Genomic DNA, 22,599 nt, shown 5'->3' with positions numbered 1-22,599 from the left:
TTGATTTTTTTTTCTCTTATGTTTTTCTCTAATTTTCTCATTATGTTACCTTTTTTTCTTTTTCTTTTTGTACCAAATATTTTTTTGCTTGAATTTTTTTCCACTCTTATTTTTTTACCTCGTGTTATTATGCTGTTATTGTGCTTTTTTTTTTAACTTAATTTTTTAACGACTTTGATTTTTTTTCTCTCTTTTTTTTACCACATGTTACTGTGCTGTTATTGTTATTCCGTTGTTATTGTGATGTTATTCTGCTGACACTTTGATATTTTTACGACTTTGATTTTTTTTTCGTTTTTTACCACGTGTTATTGTGCTGTTATTCTACTGTTATTCTGCGGTTATTGTGATGTTATTCCGGTGTCACTTTGATTTTTTTACTATTTTGATTTTTTTACTACTTTGATTTTTTTACTCTTTTTTTACCGCGTGTTATTCTACTGTTATTCTGCTGTTATTGTGATGTTATTCTGGTGCCACTTTGATTTTTTCTACTACTTTGATTTTTTTTACTCTTTTTTTACCACGTGTTATTATGCTGTTATTCTACTATTATTCTGCTGTTATTGTGATGTTATTCTGGTGTTATTGTATTGCTACTCCGATGTTATTCTGGTGTTATTCTTGTGTTATTGTGGATGGATGTCAATCTTGTTCCCGAGTATAAGAAAGGGAATATTGACCAAGGCTTCATTTGACCATAGGGCATACAACTCCTTTGATTCATCAAATCTTTCTTTGCATAGACCTCCACTAAGTAAACCACCGCCTCAACTGTAGTCAAGGAGATCAAATATGACAACTTGAATATTGACAGTGACAACGTATACTAAAAAAATTATAAAACTTCTTTCATCAACAAACATGACTACATCATTAATATGATAATGAACAAAACTTTAATTCACTGCACGAAAAAAATTAAACTCCTAAAACATTGATTACACCGAAACTACTCACATCAACGAAATCAAACAAGATGAACACGTAGAAATCAATAAAACTACATAAATAACAAGATACGATCAGTATTAATTCATTCACAGTTATTCAATGAAAATGACAAAATCAAAGTCCTTAATCATAACTGTTAAATCATCACTTATTGTATGCAACAATTAACATTAACAATAATAAACACGATGAATCATCAGAAAATTAAATAAATTCAATTGATTCACATTTATTTGAAAAATTAAATTCCTTGAGCATTAATCACTACATCATCAAATCAAACAAAAAAATCAATTAACCTTCAAGTGGACTTGCTGATGGAGCGGAGTTGCTGGAAACTTCAACTCAATAATTTAATCGACGATTACTCATTAATGACGTAATATACAACCAAATACACATCAACACATGATTATCGAATCATTAATTGCAATCGGCGAAATCACGACACTTAGCGGTTCGGCGGATAGGACGATCGTTTACGGCGGCGAAAGAGATGAGGCGTTCGGTGGCTCGTAGCTTGTGAGGAAGTGCGATGGCTTGATGCGCCTATCGGTGACAACTTTAATGAGACGGTCCACGAGAAGAACATGAGAACAAGCTCGTATTTCACATGTGATTGATGCGCATCGTTTTAGACATAGGTTTAGATTGGGACTGCTAGTTAGGTTTTCCTCCATGAAGATTTGTCTGATAATCAATCAGAAAACCATTTTGAAAATTAGTGCAGAAGATGAACGAGAATATGAAGACAAAAGGGGACAAAATTCTATGAGAGAGAAAGCCAGACAAAAGTTGAGGGATGGACGTTTTCGTAGAAGTGTGATAACTTTGTTTATTTCCAGATTTAATCTTAGCCGTGTATTTCTCCTTGTTCAATGGTCCAGATTTTAAAGCACACAAACTCACAACTCACCATAAGAACCAAACTCATGAGATCCCGCCTCTCTCTCTCTCTCTCTCTCTATATATATATATATATATATATATATATATATATATATATATATATATATATATATATATATATATATATATATATATATATATATATATATAAATAAATTGGGTAGAAACGCTGTGGATGTATCACGTGATGTTTCAACCTTAATTACAATCATTAATTACAACTAATTATAAAATATGAACATAATAAATACTGCATAAATCTCAGCAAAGTTTTAATTATAGTTTAATAAATGTTACGGTTTTTATTAAATTATACTCCCTCCGTTCTAAATAATTGACGTTTTCATTTTACGAGGCGAGCCTTTGAATTCAATTTCTACAAAAAATACATTGGTTGAAAAATTATAAAAATTACACCATAAATTTCTTTACGAATAGAGTTTTAAGATGAGTATACATTTCAATATATTTCGTTATATATTTTAAGAGCTACTAAAAGAGAATTGAGTGTATCAAAAAGTAAAAATGACAATTAAAAAAGAACAGAGGGAGTATTATATGTACGATTGTTTGATTCTAAATTTAGTAAAAAAATTATTTTAATAAAAATTCTAAAATGTAAATAAATATAAGATTATATGAGGGCTTAAAAAGTGTGATAACGATCATGTATGTACACAGTGATAGCGAGTGCATTTTTATTAAATATTTTATATGTTGTATTTTAAAATACTTTGATGTTAAACCTCAAAAAATTATAATTGAGAAAAAGTTCAATCGTCTATTTTATTTATAAGTAAAATCTTAAACATTATTATATATAGTTGTGTAAAAAAAAAACAAAACTTGCAATTTTCTTATATATTTGATACATAAGTATCATATGTTATACATAAAAATAAAATAAAAAAAAGAAGCATAAAATTATATTCACATAATAAGAGTCATTTTGGCCACTTAAAAAAAACCCTAATGCCAACTAAAAGTGCGAATGCTCATCTCCATCTAGGGCATTAATCTCCATGACAATGGCTCGTTCTTCTACATCAAATTCACCAAAAAAACATAATAAAAGTAGTAGTAGTAATGGATCCATGAAAGGGAGTGATAGGAGGACTGGTGGTGAGAAGAAGCAGGGGCCAGAAGAAGAAGATGTTTTACGTACCAAACCCATGCATGAAGTCAATACAATCCCTGGTCTGTCCTTTGAGGATGAGGAGAACCCTGATAGCATCCAATGGGTGACACAGAGGGGTAAGAAGCAAGATGCACGCAACCAGGTAGTGGTGACAGACGAGAGTATTGAGTCAACTGGGGAGGATCTGTTGCAATTCACCCCTGACGATGTCAGTGAAGAAATAACTTATTGGAATCAGGCTGCTTACTGTTTTGTGTTAGGTGCAAATCCTCCTTGGGAGGTTTTGCAGGGATATGTGCATAGAATATGGGGGTAAACATGGTATTGACAAGGTCTCCTTCTTACCAAATGGGATTTTTTTGGTAAGATTCAAGGAGATGAAGGATAAAGATGAAGTGCTTAATGCAGGATATCATATGTTTGATAATAAACCATTGATAGTTAAGCCTTGGCAAGAGGATATTGATCTCCTTAAGGAAGAAGTGAAAGTTGTGCTAGCATGGATTCGTATTCATGGATTACCTCTCAAGTTTTGGGGTACATGTTTACCCTCCATTGCTGGTTTAGTTGGTCCCTATGTGAAGTCTGATGCTGCAACCACGAACAAAACAAGACTTGGCTTTGCTAGAACAATGGTTGAGTTGAAGGTGGGGCAAGGGTTTCTTTCATCTGTCAAATTTCGTGATGAGAATGGCAAGATTGTGATATTAAATGTTGAATATGAATGGAAGCCTATACTGTGTGATAAGTGTAAGGGTTTAGGGCATGAAGGCAAAAATTGCAGAAGGGACCAGATCAGGAATGCTCAATCTAAGCCTACTGTTAAGAAAGTTTGGAGACCTATTCCTAAGAATGTGAGCAATCCTGCTGTATCTGACAAAGAGTTCCCTGCTTTGTCTACAGTGGCACCCCCTCGTCTGATTGAGAACACTACTTCTAAACCAGTGGCAGCTGCAGGGCCTCCTGTTTCAGCTGCTGAACCTCCTGACAATGCTAAAGATGATGTCAGCATTCAGGTGGAAGATATTACAGATGAGGAGAATGAAAATTTGGAGAATCAGGTAGTGGATATTGGTGACCCTCAAATAACTATTAATAATAATGAATAATATAGGGTTTTGGAATGTTCGTGGTATGAATAGTGTGAATAAACAAAAAATAGTCAAAAGTTTTATTCAAAATAATGAAGCCTGTTTATTTGGCCTCTTAGAAACAAAAAATAAATGGTGTTAATGTTGGTAATATAGCTCATAATATGCTTGAGGGATGGAGTGTTACAACCAATTGCAGTTTGCACAAAGGATGGAGGGTCTGGTTGTTATGGAGGCCTACTGTGTTTGATGTTCATATCATTCAATATGATCCTCAATTCATTCATTCTAAGATTTAATTAAGGCCACCCAGCAAGTGTTCTTCCTTACTATTGTATATGCATTCAATGAGGGCTCAGAGAGATTGGACTTATGGGATAAATTGAAGTCAGTTGCAGGTCAGTGTGATATGCCTTGGGCATTAGCAGGTGATTTCAACACTGTTATTTCTCCAGAAGAGAGGCTTAGGGCTGCTACTAAGCAGGAGGATATGGATACTTTTATTGATTGCCTGTCTGCTTGTGGTATGATGGATATTGCAGCAACTGGTGCCTATTTCACATGGACAAATAAGCAAGAAGTTGGCCATAGGAAGTACAGTAGATTGGATAGATTCCTAGTCAATCAAGAGTGGGTAGACGTTTTCCCTGATATGCATGCTCATTTTCATCCTGAGGGGCTAATGGACCACACTCCCTGCATTGTCAGAAATGTTAAATTGGATGGCAGGAGATCCAATAACTTTAAATACTTTAATATGTGGAGTGATGCTCCTAATTTTCTTGATACTGTAAAGGATTCTTGGAGTCAGCAGATTGATGGTACAAAGATGTTTGGGGTGGTTAAGAAACTGAAAGCTCTAAAGGGAGGCCTTAAAAATCTTAACAAAGAATGTTTTTCAGATGTAGAGCTCAAAGCAAGCAAAGCCATTCATACACTTGAGGATATTCAGATGCAACTTCAGGACAATTATGATAACCCTGATCTTATTGCTCTTGAGTTGTAGGCTCTTGATGAGGTGAGATTCTAGTCTAAAGCTAGGGACAGTGTTTTACAACAGAAAGCTAAGGCTCAATGGATAGATGAAGGGGATAGCAATACAACTTATTTTCACAATGTTATTAAGAAAAGATGCCTGAGAAACAAGATAGTGCAGATTGAAGATCAGAATGGTAAACTTTGTACTGATACACTCAGTATTCAGGATGCCTTCCTGAAGTTTTATCAGGTTTTATTGGGCAGCAAGAAGGTAACTGAACAGGTGAGAATGGAGGTACTGCAGACTGGTTCCTTTTGCAGTGATCAACATTGTGCATCCTTATTATATCCTGTCTCTAAAGAAGAAATTAAAGGTGTAGTGTTCTCTATTCCTAAGGATAAGGCTCCAGGGCCTGATGGATATACCAGTGGATTCTTCAGGGATTCATGGGACATTGTTGGGGATGAGGTATGCAATGCTGTAATGGACTTCTTTACTACTGGTTGTCTGCTCACCCAGATAAATGCAACTAATATCATCCTAATCCCTAAGTGTGACAGACCAACTGCTGTTAACCACTTCAGACCTATAGCTTATTGTAACTTGATTTACAAGGTGATATCTAAATTGCTTTGTAATAGGCTGGCTACAGTTTTGCCTGACATCATTCATGAGAACCAAGGAGCCTTTATCAAAGGTAGGTCTATCATTGAAAATGTCCTTATCTGTCAGGACATCATTCATCTGTATTCCAGGAAAGCTGTCACTTCAAGATGCCTATTCAAAATTGATTTGCAAAAAGCTTATGATACGGTTTGAGTGGGATTTTGTTGAGCAGATGCTACATGGTCTCAATTTTCCCTCTCACTTCATCCAGTTAGTTATGCAATGTGTGAGGTCTACCTCATTTACCTTGTCCTTGAATGGGAATAATTTTGGTTATTTTAAAGGACAAAGGGGACTGAGGCAGGGAGACCCTATTTCTCCTCTTCTTTTTACTATATGCATGAAGTACTTAACAAGACTGATTAAATTTGCTACAGATAGATGGCCTTTCCAATATCACCCCCTATGCAAGAATTTAAAGCTCACATATCTCATGTTTGCTGATGATTTACTTCTTTTCTGCAAGGGTAAGCCACAGTCCATATGGCTTCTCATGAGAGCCTTCTCCTCTTTTTCTAAGGCATCTGGTTTAGCCATGAACAATGCCAAGTCTGAAATATTCTTCAATGGAGTTTCTGAGGACATTAGAGAGGGTATTAAACAGGTGACAGGTTTCAGGGAAGGCACCATGCCCTTCAGGTACCTGGGAGTGCCTATTAAAGCAGGTAGGTTCACCAAGAAGGAATGTTCTGCCTTAACTGAAAAGATGGTGGCAAGGATCAGAGGCCTAGTAGCCAAGAAACTTTCCTATGCTGGCAGGGTGACTCTCATCAATGCTGTTCTCAACACTCTACAGAACTATTGGGCTCAAATGTTCATTATCCCTAAAAGCATCATTAACCATATTATGGCCATTTGCAGGAATTTCCTTTGGGATGGCTCTCCTGATTACCACAGAGTACCCCTTGTAGCTTGGGACAAAGTTACTTTGCCTAAAAAGGAGGGAGGTTTGGGGATAAAGAAAGCTGATGTCTGGAATATTGCCACTGTGTGAAAACTGGTTAATTGGATCTATTGCAAAGCTGATAGGCTTTGGATTAAGTGGATCAATGATGTGTATATTAAAAATCAAGATTGGCATAACTATTCTCCCCCTGCTGATGCAACCTGGGTTTGGAAAAATGTCTGTAAAGTAAAAGAGAAGCTCAAGGATGGTTTTCATGACAGCAAATGGACCATGAGCACTAAAGGTTACTCTATCAAAGATGGGTATGCTTGGCTTGCTCCTGATCAACCCACTCTGAATTGGACTAATATTGTGTGGAATAATTGGAACATCCCTAAACACTCTTTGACTACCTGGCTGAGAATGAATGAAGGAATGGATGTGAAGAGTAAATTGTTCAGGTTTGGCTGCTGTACAGATGACTGGTGTGTACTGTGCCAGAGACAACCTGAAATAGTGGAGCATCTGTTTACGAGCTATGTGTATTCTGTCAGAGTTCAGATCTGTCTGTTGCATTGGTTTGGAGGCACATTTCCAACAATAGACAGATTGAGTGCAGAAAACAGGAATACTTTGCAATGGAAGTTTAAGGTGGCCATGTTCAATGCTTATCACTACTTCATCTGGTTTCAAAGAAATAATGCCAGGATCAATGACTGGCTATCAAGACCTGAAGTTGTTGCTGTTCGTATAGAGGATGATATTAAGAGGAGGGTTAAAATGAAATGTAGGGCTGTTGTAGATCAGTCTGATCTCCTTTGGCTGCAAAATGTGGTTTTGGTTTGATATGCTTGTAGTAGGATTTGATCCTAGAACCTCATGTAATTATTTTTTGATATGATATATAATATACTCACATTACACCAAAATAAAATAAAATTATATTCACATCCTTTTGAACAACTATTAATTGATTTGGAAAAATAATGTATGGTGAAATAATCTAATTTAAGAACTTAATGTTCATTGTTGTATTATTTGAATACATTTTATTTTCATTAATATGATATTAACTATTACTAAAATCTATACTATGTATATGGCAGAGAGTAAAAGAAATTCGACATAACGAAAAATATAGAAAAACTTTATGTGACATGTATGTTTTTAACAAAAGGAAAATTTTGAGTGAAGATGTACTTGAGAGTCCGTGATCTGAAAACACCTTAAAGGTCGCCCCCATAAAGATAGTGCCTCCAAATCTTGAGAGCAAACACAACTGCACCCAACTCCAAATCATGTGTCGGATAGTTCTCCTCATAAGGCTTCAATTGCCTAGAAGCATAGGCAATTACTTTCCCGTTCTGCATCAACACATATCCCAAACCATTCTTTGAAGCATCTGTATATACCTCAAAGTTCTCACACCCTTCAGGTAATGCTAAGACTGGAGTTGTGGTCAAACGCTGCTTTAATGTTTGGAACGCCGTCTCACAACTTTCATCCCAACGAAACCTGTTTTCTTTCCTCATCAACACTGTCATAGGTCTGGCTATCTTATAAAAGTCTTTCACAAATCGATGGTAGTACCCTGCCAAACCCAAGAAACTCCTGATCGCTACCACATTCTTCGGTGCTTCCCACCGAGTGACTGCCTCAATCTTTGCCGGATCCACAGCTACACCCTTCTTTGAAATCACATGCCCCAGAAAGGCAACTTCCTCGAGCCAGAACTCACACTTAGACAACTTTGCATATAGCTAATTGTCACGCAAAGTCTGCAACACTAACCTTAATTGCTCCTCATGCTCCTCCTTAGTCTTAGAATAGACTAAGATATCGTCGATAAAGACCACCACGAACCGATCCAAAAACTGACTGAAGACCCGGTTCATCAAATCCATAAACACTGCAGGTGCATTAGATAATCCAAACGGCATCACAACATACTCATAGTGACCATACCTCGATGTAAAAGCTGTCTTCGGAATGTCCTCATCCCGAATCTTCACCTGATGGTAACCCGACCTCAAGTCAATCTTGGAAAAGACCGCTGCCCCGTTCAACTGATCAAACAAATCATCTATCCTTGGCAAAAGATACTTATTCTTTACTGTAACCCTGTTCAGCTCTCTGTAGTCGATGCACAACCTCAAACTCTCATCTTTCTTCTTCACAAACTGAACTGGTGCTTCCCACGGTGATACACTAGGTCTAATGTATCCCTTATCAATCAAATCGTCCAGCTGTTTCTTCAGCTCCTCCAACTCCTTAGGACCTATGCGATACGAGGCCTTAGAGATTAGTCCCGTCCCTGGTTTCAGCTCCACACTGAAATCTATCTCCCTCTTTGGTGGTAAACCTGGTATCTCCTCTGGAAAAACATCCAGAAACTCTCCCACCACTGGTATCTGATCAACTGTCTAACTCACCATACTATGGTCTTTCACATGGTATAGTATCAAAGGACACCCCTTCCTCAGATAAGACATCAAGGTCACTACTGCAATCACTTTAGCTTTGGGTTTGACAACAAACCCACTATAAGACACACTAACTCCCTTAGGACCCCTCAAAGAGACCCTCTTTTAATGACAGTCTATTCTAGCTTTGTACTTACCCAACTAATCCATGCCAACTATCATCTCAAAACCATCCATGGGAAAGTCTAAGAAATCTACCGGAAGGTCAACCTGCCCAACTATCATAGACACACCCTTATAAAACCTCCCACAAGTTACAGACTCAACCGACGGTATAAAAACCTCCTCTTTTACACACTAAAACTTCCCCAAACCCAAAATCTTAGCATAACTTGACGATACAAAAGATTGTGAAACCCCGAATCAAACAAAGCAAAGGTAAAGACACCATTAACAAGAAAAGTACCCGTGATCACGTGAGCATCATCTTCAGCTGCTTTCTTCTCCATCATGAAAAGCTTGCCATCGGTCTTTTGTCCATCTCCCTAGATAGTACTAGTAGAAGTAGATGGCTTAGGAGCCGACCCTGACCCCTGGTTGTTGTTTGTTGCTGGTTTCTGATATGAATTACCGCCATTGCGATTAGCCCCACCGTTGTTGTTGTTCTGACCACCCTGATTGTTCCATGACCCAGCCGGCCTGTTACTAGCATAACTCTGAGATGGACCCTGAGAGAAACTCCCCTGTGATGGCCTCTGAAAACCCCTTCCCACAGCACTGGTGCACTCATTTCTCTTGTGGCCTATACCGCCATAGTTAAAGCAAGATATTCCCCAGCTGCTACTACCACCACCGCGGCCACGCCCATAGGAAGCTCCGCCACTGAACCCCGACCCCGAAGAGTAAGCCCTCGCCTGGTTATGGTTGACCCTCTTGTAACTAGACTGACCACCACCCTCGCTCTCAGCCTTCCTTTTCTCAGAACCTCTCTCCCTATTCTCCTTGGCCATCTCGACCAACCTCTCAGCTCTCCCGGCTCGCTCATACACTTCCTTAACATCAGTAAGGACTCCTACAGGCAGCTTCTCCATGATCTTAGGTGTCAGACCCTTCTCATATCTCAAGGCTAAGTTCTCCTGGTTCAACCCCATATCCTCGGCATATCTAGACTTCTCATTGAACTTGTGGTAATACTCAGCCACAGTCATATCCGAAGTCATTTTGAAATCATCAAACTCCTCTCTCAGCCTACTACAGACATGCTCAGGTACAAAATCTCGGCGCATAGCTCTCTTGAACTCACTCCAAGGTATAGCCGACATCCCCTGTTTCACATATATGTCTAAGGCACTCTCCCTAACCTTATCCCACCATTCTCCGGCCGCATCTCTCAAGTAGAACGCAGCTTGTTCCACTCTAAAGTGCTCAGGGCAATGACCCACATTAAGTATATTCTCCATCTCCTTATGCCAATTGTCGAGCAAAATTGGCGCTCCGGTGCCCATGTATTCTTTTGGGTTGAAACGGGCTATGGTGAAACTCATCATCTTAGCAAAATCCACCCCAGCCTCTTTATCTTTCCCAAACTTCTTTAAGGCCTCTGTCAGCGCCTCTTAATGCTCAAGCATCTTGGCAATCTCATCAACACTCATCATCTCGGCCCTAGCATACAACGCAGATCTCTTTGGCGGCATCTTTGAACTATATAAGAGAAGAGGTAAACATAAACACACATCCCACAACTTAAACACGTATATGACCTGTGCAGAACCTACTCGATCGAGTAACACAACCCACTAGATCGAGTTGAGGCCACTCGATCGAGTTGCTCACTTACTCGATCGAGCGCCTCGACTCCAAAACCTGACCAGAAAGCATCAAAAACCTCACTCGATCGAGTCCCTAACATACTCGATCGAGTTGACCTCGCTCGATCGAGTCCCCCTACTTACTCGATCGAGTGCTCAAAAATAGTAAACTTTCCAGAAACGACATACACCCCACTCGATCGAATCACACCCACTCGATCGAGTCATGCTAACTCGTATACTACCCGCATATTCAACTCAACTACTTCCCACAAAAACTATATATATAAAACGATAGGCATACGTACATACAACAAGCAACATCCTATTTCACATGTTTCTAATAAGCCACATTAGAAATTAATCATCATGCAATTCCGTTATTCATATCAACACATATACTCATGTTACTTACTCGCCTTTCACCACAACATTCTCCATCCTCCACGTGCATTCATCCACCGATTCATACAACACATGTCTATATAGATATGCAACATACTTAAATAAACACATAACGATCCCAAGACACTCTCCATAGTGACCGGTTCAAAGTTGTAGGGAGAGATCGCGACTTTAGGACGTCTCCCAAGCCTTTGCATTAGCTCCTACAACTCCTACCCGGGTTCATTTTATTTGACTCCCTAGATTCATTCGGTTCAATTGGTTACAGGTTCCAAAATCATCGCTCTGATACCACTTTGGAACACCCCTTACTTTAAGTGCCTTACCAGGACCACGTAAGGCATGGGAATGCTACCATCTCGGTTACCCGAGGCAATGTATATCAAATAGACAATAAAAAAACATACTTTATCAAATATGTTTAAAGTGATACAAGTCTAAAACCAAAACTGATAAAGTAAATACAACTGTTTCCCAAAAATGTTAATCCAAATAATAAAAATAAATGTTTAAGACACAGCGGAAGACTTTTAGACATCTCGTGGCAACTGAACCCGGCTATCCCATGCGCATCAGCTCATACCTGCTCAATAACTGCTCACCATCCCCGAATGGATCACCACAGTTTTCAAAACATTTAAACCGGGGTTAGTTACTGTTTACACAAAACAATACAACAATCATCCAATCTCCATCATAACTCCACACACCTGACTACACACTAAAAGTGTGTAGTCCTGCCAGAAACCCATCTCAACAAGTATTCCACACCGCCAGTGGGGACCGCAGCCGTTCCTACCTAAGCCCCGCTTATCTGATCCGAGCAACAACTCATGTTCTTTAATGTGCACATCCCCTCTGTGGCGGGTTCCACAGAGGGCGAATCAAGGGCGTGAAGCCACTCCCGCAAGTGACTCCACTAAGTCGAGGATGCACCTCGAGAACCACAGAAAAACAATCACAACCAACTATACAATCAACAATCACCAATTCCAATTCGAATACGATATGATACAACAATAAACAACCATCAACAATACTATGTAAACAATAACCGAGTAGGGGAAACCCTACCTGTAATAGCAACCACAAGACCATCATAGCAGCTAATCAATAATGCTCCTCTACGAAACCTCCTCCTATAATCACATATTCATACAATTATCACCTAATCAACATAATCCTCCCAAAACCCCCAATTCTACCCAATTAGGGTTTTAAAGAAACTCAACGAAACATTATAAAAATTATGCAAGAATCTTACCCTTGACGCGACGAACTCAACAGTGTAAAGAACACGACAATCCGACGATCCTAGCCCTTGGGATTTGCTAATAACGCGATGAATGAAAGCTACGTAACTTCTTTTTTTCTTTGAAAGGTTTTAGAAAAGTTAAAACTGATTAAGAAGGGTGACGGAATCCTTAAATACTAATCACGCGTTATTAACAAAACCCGACTAAAATAACCCGTAAGACCAACTTACTCGATCGAGTGACCCTTACTCGATCGAGTGTCACACGTACTCGATCGAGTACCCAACAGGCAGACTATTGTTTTGTATAAAAACATACTTACTAGACAGAGTAAGCCCCACTCGATAGAGTACCCATAGACATAGAAAACCGTAGTATTACATAGGTGGCCCATGTCCACAGATTGGCGACTCCGCTGGGTAAGAACTAGGACACTTGTGTCTTTGTGATCCCTAGATGGCGAAACTCGAAGGAGGTCTTGGATGAAGTGCATCATTTGATATTACGGTCATAAGTCGGGTTCCTTGTCCGGGCCCACAACCTAACCTTTATCGACTAATTGGCTTGTCCCTTCGGCATGAGTTTTCTCAACCCCGTGTTTCTCATCCTAATTGCGTCAAGCATACCATTGACGTTACACTCTTTTGTTTCGTCAAAGAGCTTTCACTTCCTATGTGAACGAGGCTAGGATGCCCTCCTTACACATTTTGTTTGGACTGGCATCCCTCCGGAAAATCGGGGATTGATCGCTTGGTGTGTAACCACCCTTATTAAGCCAAATCTCATGTCAGCATTATGCATAATATAATGAACTGTGAGTGCTTACGGGCTATGTGATCATAAGTCCTGTCGTGTCATTTCTAAACTTTGAAAAAACCCTTTTTCGTGCCATTATAGTGGTCATTACAAACCTCGGTCTTTTGCCGACCGTCGCAAAAACAACCTTTTACGCTGTCGTGATGCGATTCAAAACACGGTTTTTCACAACCATTTGCAAAAAAAACCTTTTACGCCGTTGTAATGGCAAATTTAAAACACGGATATTAAACCGTTTTTTAAAAAACACCTTTCACGCCGTCGTAATGACGATTTCAAAACCCGGTTTTCCATAACCGTTTCAAAAACACATTTGCGCCGACATAATGGACATTTGCGCCAATATATTGGCCTTTTTAAATCCCGAAAACGACGTGTCATTTTCGAGACCACAACAATTTCAAACTTTTCAAACCCCGGTTTTCAAAACATTCGCCTTTTGAATTTCAAAAACCCGTCTTCGGAAACGACGCACCGTTTTCAAGGCCATCAAAACTCTATCTCAGACCGTCTTTTGAAAACAAACCTAACACGACCTTTCCAATCTCAACTAGCCAGTTTTTGAAGATTCCTATTTTCGAAAACCGTCTATAAAGCAACAAATATATTTTTGAAAATTCTGATTTTCGAAAATTTCAGTCCACCACTCCAATTCATCCTCGTGTCTACCGAGTCAAAGCGAACGTACTTATGGGTCTTTACTTATGAGTCGTCTCACCTTTGAGACTCGTTCAACGGTGTCACGCCATCATGTTGAATCCGAGTCAAGGTCTAGTCAACACCGTCTCACCTTCAATCTAGTCAGCACCGAGGTGCTACACATTATGGTCAACCTCGTCTCATTAAGTCCGAGGAGTTTTTCCGCCTGTATGATTTCCGCGTTTAGTCGTTAACCCGTGTCGGATTGAGTTATAACATGAGCCGTTTTCTGCCTCAGACAATGGCCCCGTCTTCAGGTTCGTCCAACAACAATGATGATAACAATAGAGATGTCACAAATGCTCAGCTAGCTAGTCTAGCCAATCTGCTCACAACCCTCAAAGTCACCCTAGACCGTGTTGAGACCCGTATCGACACTTTGAAGAGCAAAGAGTCTGAAGAACATAACCCTCCACCTTTAACCGAAACTGAGAAAAGGCTTATGCTCTTGGAAGAGCTACTCCTAGCCCGGTGGGAATAACATCGACCTCGAAAACAATCAACTACCTGACAAATTCACCTTAACCGATGTACCCAAGTTCAAAGGAGTGAAGGACCCACTCAACCATATCCGTGCCTTCAAGGATTATATGTCAATCAAGGGAATCAAACAGGAACTCTTTACCCGGATCTTCCCGTCATCTCTGGAACCGATTCCCCGTCAATGGTACTATTCTCTTGATCCAAAGAGCATCACCACTTGGGACGAATTTGCCATTGAGTTTTCTAAGCAATACACCGATAATGTCGAAATTCAGGCCAATACCGTACCCTTGAGGTCCTAGCCCAAGATGACAAGGAGAGATTCACCAAATTCCTAACTCGATGCAGAAAGGTGAGCACCCAATTGGTAAGCAAACCGAGCGAGTCAACCCTGGTGGCGAAATTCGTTAACAACCTCCGTCCACTATACGCCAACCTTCTAAGGTACCAAAACATTAAAACCTTCCTAGATTTACAAATCCTTGGGATCCGTATTGAGGGTGACCTACGCAAGGGCGTCTTGGCCAAAACCCCGGGTAGAGGCTATCAGGGGTCTACATCAACTGGATCTCGCCCCTATGGTCAAACCAACAAAATCGACGAGCTCAACCTCCTCGAACCGACTCCAAAGAAAGCCGAATGTCCCCAAAGGACATTCACCAATTTAGGGTCGACATATGCCAGCGCTTTGAAGAGGCTCATGGAACAAGGAAAATTGCAATCAATCGGCCCCACTCCGGACCCGCTTGAAGCAAAGAAAACTCGGTTATGGAAGCTAAACGCCTATTGCCAATATCACCAAGGCAAAGGCCATGACACCAAAACTTGCTTCAAGCTAAAGCATGTCATCCAAGACATGATTGAGAAGGGAGAACTACCCCTACCTCCACCATCAAAGACAAACAACAAAACCAATCCCTTGGGAATACACGCCATTTCAGATGATAAACCAACTCTGGTATTGCTCACACCTCATCTTTCCTATTGAAGATGAAATCAATGCTTTGGGAAATGACACCCCGGATGGCATGTTCATGCTTAGCGCCATCTCCATGCTTGCCATGTTTCAGCAAATCGAGAAAACTACTGCTAGTCTCTTTGAAAGGATCACCCGGCTTGAAGATGCTTACTACCGAAAAATCTTTAACCCACCAACACACATGCCGTGTCCCAGGGAGGGTTCACCAAGTACCCAAAACTCCCAATATCAAGCTGGACCACCTCCGCAACCATTCTGGCGCACACCCTCCAACATAACTCACAACAATCAGCTTCACAACAATCACCTTGACAAAAATCACCCTCACAAAAGTTACCCGCACAAACATTACCCTCCGAGGAACACTCCCCCCAGTTTCATTCGTAACAAGGAAATCAACGGCATTTGGAGAGATGACGTACACGACGTCTACATCGTCAAGGGAAAGGGAAAACAAACTAAGGCAATTGATCACCTTACCTGGTCCGGGCGCCCCTACAAAAACCCAAATCCTAAAACAAACAATACACCAGCAATCGACGACCAAATCGTCCCAGACATAGACAGTCAACCGTGGGTTCCGGAGAATTCAATCTCCAAGCAACTCCAAAAGGCCAAGGCTTTCAACAATATTCCTTCCTTTAATGAACCCCCCTTGATTAGGACAGATTAAATCAGGAAGGACATCCCCAAGTCTACCACAAAGAATTTTAGCTATACACTTGTAAATAGTGTTACAGCAGGCAATAGCTCTAAACTCTATGACAGAAGTAGGATTAGAAGTTTTGGTATGAGGGTTATATTTGTGGCATTAAACTGTTTGAGGATCTTGCCATTTTGAAAGAAATTACAAACAACAGTACTAACATCCACCCCAATGATATCCCATGAGTCTTTAAAAAATTGGCTAGAATAGCCATCAGGGCCAGGAGATTTGTTGGGGGGAATAGAGAAAAAACAGTCTCTCACCTCCTCAGGACTAACAGGTTTGAGTAAAAGGGAAATATGCTGGTCAGTAATGAGCTTACCTGTCCTCACAGTAGGATAATGGACCTTCTAAACAGGTTTGTTAGTCCCCAATAACGAAATATAATAATCAAGGAAAGCTTTCTCAATGGAAGAAGGATCAGAATGAGTAATACCATTCATATCTTTAGCCTGCAGTACCTTATTCTGAGTAATCCTAGCTTTAATCTTCCTATGATAGAAGGCAGTGTTTGCATCCCCTTCTCTAAGCCAGTCAGTCTTAGCTTTTTGTTGGAGGAAGCTAAACCTAGCAGTATGAAGTTCAGAATAAAGCTTAGCAGCCTCCTTTTCTGCTTATTTGTCAAGATCTTGTTAGGCAATACAATAGAAAATCTTCCTCCCCTCGTTTTCTTATCAAAATTGATTTAAGGAAAGCTTATGATAGTGTGGAGTGGGATTTCTTGTCTAGTATGCTTCATGGCCTTAATTTTCCTACTCAGTTCATTGCCTTAATTATGGAATGTGTCACCTCCCCTTCATACTCTCTTTCTTTAAATGGCAATACTTTTGGCTTCTTCAAAGGCAGTAGAGGTCTTAGACAGGGTGATCCATTATCCCCTCTTCTATTTACTCTTTGCATGGATTACTTGTCTCGTATTTTAAATGTGATTGGACAACAGCCTATTTTCAATTTCCACCCAATGTGTAAGCGCTTGAAATTGAACCATCTCCTTTTTGCTGATGATCTACTGGTGTTTTCCAAGGGAGATGTTGTTTCTATTATGTAGTTGTTGAGGGCTTTTGCCACTTTTTCTAAGGCTTCTGGGTTGACTCTTAATAATGATAAGTCTGATATTTATTTTAATGGAGTGCCTCACAATGTTATTGATGAGATTCTTCTAGTCTCTAGATTTAAGAGGGGTGCTCTTCCTTTCAAGTATCTGGGTATTCCTATTTCTTCTAAAAAAATGACAAAGAATGATGGTATGAAGCTGATTGACAAAATCACTTCAAAGATTAGAGCTTGGGGGGCAAGACATTTATCTTACTCTGGTAGGCTGACTTTGGTCAGCTCTGTTTTAACTAATATGCATTCATACTGGGCCTCAGTCTTCCTTATTCCTAATGGTATTATCAACAAGGTGGATGCTCTTTGTCGTAATTTTCTTTGTGGTGGGAAAGACACTTATCTGAAAAACCCCAATGTGAAATGGGACACCTGCTGCACCCCTAAAGAGGAAGGAGGACTTAATATTAAAGCTTCTAAGATTTGGAATAAGGCTCTTTTGGGAAAATACATTTGGTGGATAGCCTCTAAAAAGGACCATTTATGGGTGAAATGGGTTAATCACGTTTATATGAAAGGTATAGATTGGACATGTTATGATCCTCCCCCTGATTGCAACTGGTCCTGGAAGAAAATTGCCCATACTATGAAAATTTTTGCTCCTAGATATATGGCTGGTAAATGGCTAGGTGAAGATAAAGGTTACAAAGTGAAAGATAGCTATTCCTGGCTCAGACCTTCTGTGGCTACTGTCCCCTGGAGATATGTTTGCTGGAATGACCTCAACATTCCTAAAACTTCTTTCATCTATTGGGCTACTATGCACAAACGGCTTTTGACCAAGGACAGACTGATTAGGATGGGTATACAGGTTGACCCTACTTGTTTTCTTTGTGGAATGGCAGTTGAATCTCATGATCACCTTTTCTTTGAATGTTGATATAGCAAGAAGTGTGTTCTCAGTCTTCAGCAGTCCCTGAAAGTCTCTTTTCCTATCTCTGATTTGGCTGGGTGGTTTAAGCGTGGAAATGGTAGGAGTAAGTTGCAAAGGAAAATCATATGTGCTCTGTCTGTTGGATTAGTTTATGCTATCTGGAAAGCAAGGAACAAAGCTGGAGTTGATCTTTTTGTTCTATACCCTAAAGTGTTGATCAAGCGAGTATTGAAGGATGGTATTAATAGATTTTGGGCTCGTAATACTGGTAGAATTTGTCAACGTGATTTAGAATGGTTAGCTTACCTTGCTATGTAATTGTATATCTTTGTATAGGCTAGTCCATTCTTTATCATGACATGTATTCTTTGTAGTTGTTGAGCTGTAACTGACATTTTTTTTCTCTTTATTAATATATTTACCTTTTACCAAAAAAAAAGGCCAAGGCTAAAATATCCATCTAGAAGTTAATCGCGCCACATCCTTTAACCACCGATAGGCTTTGCTTCAAGCCTTGGAAAGATTAAAAGTGCCTTCGACCTCCTCACCTGAAGAAGTTGTAGCTCACATGACTTGGGATGTCCCTGATCTAAATAACCCCATCATCTTCTCCGGCGAGGATATCCCTCCCTTTGGAGCCAACCACAACCTGGCCATGTACATCACCGTGCAATGCGTATAGAAGAATATGCCCATGGTCTTGGTGGATTACAGATCTGCCGTGAATGTCATTCCTCTTAAAATCACTCACAAGCTAGGGATCAAGGAAGCTGACCTTGTCCCAAGCAATCAAGAGGTTCGCACCCATGACGGCACTCGTCGCAAGGTTGTAGATCTCATTACCCTAACCATCTCAACAGGCCCTTTGGAGAGACAGGCTAGTTTTCAAGTAGTCGACATCGACGCATCATTCAACATGCTCATAAGATGCCCTTAGATCCACGCCGCCAAAGCTGTCACTTCTACCCTTCACCAGAAGATTAGGGTTCCCTTAAACGGAAAGACAATCACCATTCCCGCATCCCCAGTAAAAGTTGTCATGGAAAAGGGGATAGCCTCTCAGGTCACTGAGAAAATCAACGATGAAATGTGGGGGCTCCAAGCCGTGAATACCCTAACTGACAACCCACCACCTTTTGATTGTGCCTGTTCTCAAATCTCACGATCAACCGTATCTTGATGCACCAGGGGTACTTCCTGGGCATATCTCTTAACCCTCTGAAAAACGCCTTGCCTCCCCTAAAACAGGCCAAGGTCCCCAACATCCCTTTCGGGCTAGGTTACGAACCAACTGATAAAGACATCCAGGGGATGGGCCTCCTCGTGAAGAAGCGCAAGAAGCAATGAGTCATCCTCCGCCCATATCACCTGGCCCTCAACGGATATTTCTTCCTCGAAGGAGAATCTGAACTCAATGATGGTTTTCCTAAGACAATCTACGATCCCATATCAAAGGTCAAACATCTGGCTATAGAAGTCATTCAAGACTGCTACTTTATCCCTAACAACAACACCAATGCTACACAAATCAAATTTGAGTTGACCCCTTGCCTAGACGGACAGGCTGTAAGCCTTCTTTTTGGAGAAGACAACATCAAGCACCTCAACCATGAGGACATCATAGCTATCGCCCTCAAGGACAACCAATTCAACCCTACTGCCTTGATCTTTGATGCTAACCCGGAGAAAACTGTCCAAGGCTGGAGGAAGACTTTCAAATGGACTGATCGCCAAGGCCGCATTCTCAAGATCACAACCGGAGAAGGACCCATGTTCAAGGAGGGAAGTGGAGATGAGTCTGAGTCCGAGTCTGATGACAAGTCAGAGTCAGAGTCTCTCTTGGGTCCTAACATTCCCAACACCCCTGTCAAAACCCCTTTTCCACTATTCTATGAAAAGCTGGGGGCTGTCCTAGAAATCGTACCCCTATCCACCAACAAAGTTCCTTTCCCGCTATTTTATCATAATCTCGGGGCTGTCACAGAAGCTGAGTCAACTATTGTCATCCCTACTCCCACGGAAGGTAGCAACCTGGAGTATGTCCCAGGGGCCACCTCCTTTGCAGCGTTGCCTCTAACTCACCATGAGATGTCTTTCCTGTCTGAGCTCTTCGTTCAGATTGACTAAATGCGTGCTAAGTTTGCTTATGACTCGTCTCATTCTAATTGCAATGCAATTCTGAACGAACATGAGGAATTTGACTTAAGTGACTACCCACCTCATTTAGCCAAAGAACTCAACAAACGCGAACTTAGAACGCCTATCATTGAGGAGACCGAACCTATTAATGTAGGAACTGACCAAGCACCTTAAGAACTTAAGATAGCGACCACCCTTGACCCCTCAGAAAGACAGCAATTCATCGACCTCTTGCTTGAATACAAGGACGCATTCGTATGGTCCTAGAAAGACATGCCTAGGATTGACAGGGAAATCGTAGAGCACAGGATACCTATTAAGCCCAGAGCCAAACTCTTGAAGCAAAAGATGCGCCGCATGCGCCCTTAATGGGCATTGAGAAAAGGTTGACATGTATTTCAAAGCCGGATTCATCAAAGTTTCCGATTATTCTAACTGGGTGGCTAACATATTCCCCATTCCGAAAAAGGGTGGGAGAATCCAGGTTTGTGTTGACTTCAAGGACCTGGACGAGGCAAGTCCAAAGGACGACTTTCCTTTGCAACACGTCGACATCTTGGTAGACAACACCGCCAAGCACGCCCCTGTCATTCGTGGACGGGTACGCCGGATACAACCAAAGCCAAATGGCTGAGGAAGACATGCACAAAATTGCATTCACTACTCAATGGGGCACATATTGCTACACTGTCATGCCCTTCGATCTAATCAACGCCAGAGCAACCTATCAAAGGACAGCCACCAGTCTCCTACACGATATGATGCATAAGGAAGTGGAGGTATACGTCGATGACATGATCGTCAAATCAAAGGAACGAGATGGCCACATCGACACTCTTCGAAAGGTCTTCGCCCTTCTTCGAAAATACAACATGAGACTAAATCCTCAGAAGTTTGCATTCGGGGTCACTTCCGGAAAACTCTTAGGACACAACGTCAGCAAAAGAGGCATCAAAATCGATCCAACAAAAATCAAAGCCCTCGAACAAATGCCTCGGCCCAAGAACGAGAAGGAGATTCGAGGATTTCTGGGTCAATTTCAATACATCAGCCGCTTCATATCCAAGCTCACCATGATTTGCGAGCCTATCTTTAAGAAGCTCTGCGTCACTGCTCACACTGATTGGGACGAGGGTTGCAAAAATGCCTTCGACAAGATAAAGGAAATCCTAGCCAAACCTCTTGTCCTCATGCCGCCACAGCAAGGAACACCTCTATCCCTATACCTAACCGTCACTGATACGGCCATGGAAGCAATGCTAGCACAGATAGTCAGCGGCGAGGAACGAGACATCTACTACATCAGTAAAAAGTTCATCGAATGCGAGACCAAATACACCCAATCGGAGAAAACATGCCTCGCTTTGGTATGGTCCACAAAGAAGCTACGACATTACATGCTCAGCAACACAACTCACAGCTACTCCAAGATGGACCCCATCAACTACATCTTCGAAAAACCCGTATTGAACGGAAGATTATCCAGATTGACACTCATACTATATAAGTTCAAACTCAAGTTTGTACCCCTCAAGGTCATCAAGGGAAGGGTTGTCGCCGATTTCCTAGCAGAAAACCCTGTCAACGAGGATCCAACGACCGACACCTGGTCACTCCCTGACGAAGACATCCTTTGTGCCGACACCAACACATGGGACCTATACTTCGATGGTGCGTCAAACCTGAGTGGCTTTTGAGTAGGAATCCTTCTGATATCTCCAGAAGGAGGACACATCCCGATCTTGGTCAAGCTAGGCTTCGCCGTCACCAACAACGCCGCCGAATACGAAGCATGCCTTATCAGCCTACAAGCAGCTATAACACTTGGCATTAAAAGATTGAGGTTCCACGGTTATTCCTCGGTCATCATCAATCAAGTGTTCGAATCATGGAAAATACGAAGCGACAACCTAGCACCTTACCAAGCAAAAATCAATCAAGAAGCTGAATTCTTCAACCAAATTGACTACTTCCACTTGCGTAGAGAAGAAAACCAATTTCACGATACCCTAGCAAAACTTGCCTCACTCATTAACATACCTAATGACATGACATCCATGCCCTTATGCGTCGAAAGAAGGAGCAAGCCAGCTCACATCTACGCCATCAAGAATGATGAGGAAACCATGCCGAACCTTGTTACCAAGCCATCCTTAACTACATAACCAAAAACGAATTCCCTCCAACCTGTGATCCAAGAGGACAAAGAGCCATTCGTTTACTAGCATCACAATTCGTGATAAACCAAAACCAATTCTACAAAAGAATACCTTAAGGAATA

The 22,599-nt window shown here is 40.9% G+C and overlaps 1 protein-coding gene across 1 annotated transcript; it reads left to right on the top strand.

Annotated features, from left to right (window-relative positions):
• Nucleotides 1-2,891: 2,891 nt before the first annotated feature.
• Nucleotides 2,892-7,469, top strand: LOC141648956 (uncharacterized). The gene is made up of 8 exons (XM_074457662.1): nucleotides 2,892-3,209; nucleotides 3,262-4,062; nucleotides 4,212-4,310; nucleotides 4,397-5,094; nucleotides 5,290-5,539; nucleotides 5,591-5,768; nucleotides 5,827-6,684; nucleotides 6,760-7,469. The coding sequence occupies exons 1-8, from the start codon at nucleotides 2,892-2,894 to the stop codon at nucleotides 7,467-7,469; spliced, it is 3,912 nt and encodes a 1,303-aa protein (XP_074313763.1).
• The last annotated feature ends 15,130 nt before the right edge of the window (nucleotides 7,470-22,599 follow it).

Source organism: Silene latifolia, chromosome 3 (assembly GCF_048544455.1).
Source record: "Silene latifolia isolate original U9 population chromosome 3, ASM4854445v1, whole genome shotgun sequence".
In the NCBI taxonomy this organism is placed as follows: Eukaryota; Viridiplantae; Streptophyta; class Magnoliopsida; order Caryophyllales; family Caryophyllaceae; genus Silene; species Silene latifolia.
This window is presented reverse-complemented; position numbering and strand designations above follow the sequence as displayed.

Coding starts and splice junctions, on each gene's coding strand:
- LOC141648956 (XM_074457662.1), top strand. CDS start 2,892: ATGGCTCGTTCTTCTACATCAAATTCACCAAAAAAACATAATAAAAGT. Junction 5,095..5,289: donor GATCTTATTGCTCTTGAGTT/GTAGGCTCTTGA, acceptor TGATACACTCAG/TATTCAGGATGCCTTCCTGA. Junction 5,769..5,826: donor CCAAGGAGCCTTTATCAAAG/GTAGGTCTATCA, acceptor TCTGTATTCCAG/GAAAGCTGTCACTTCAAGAT.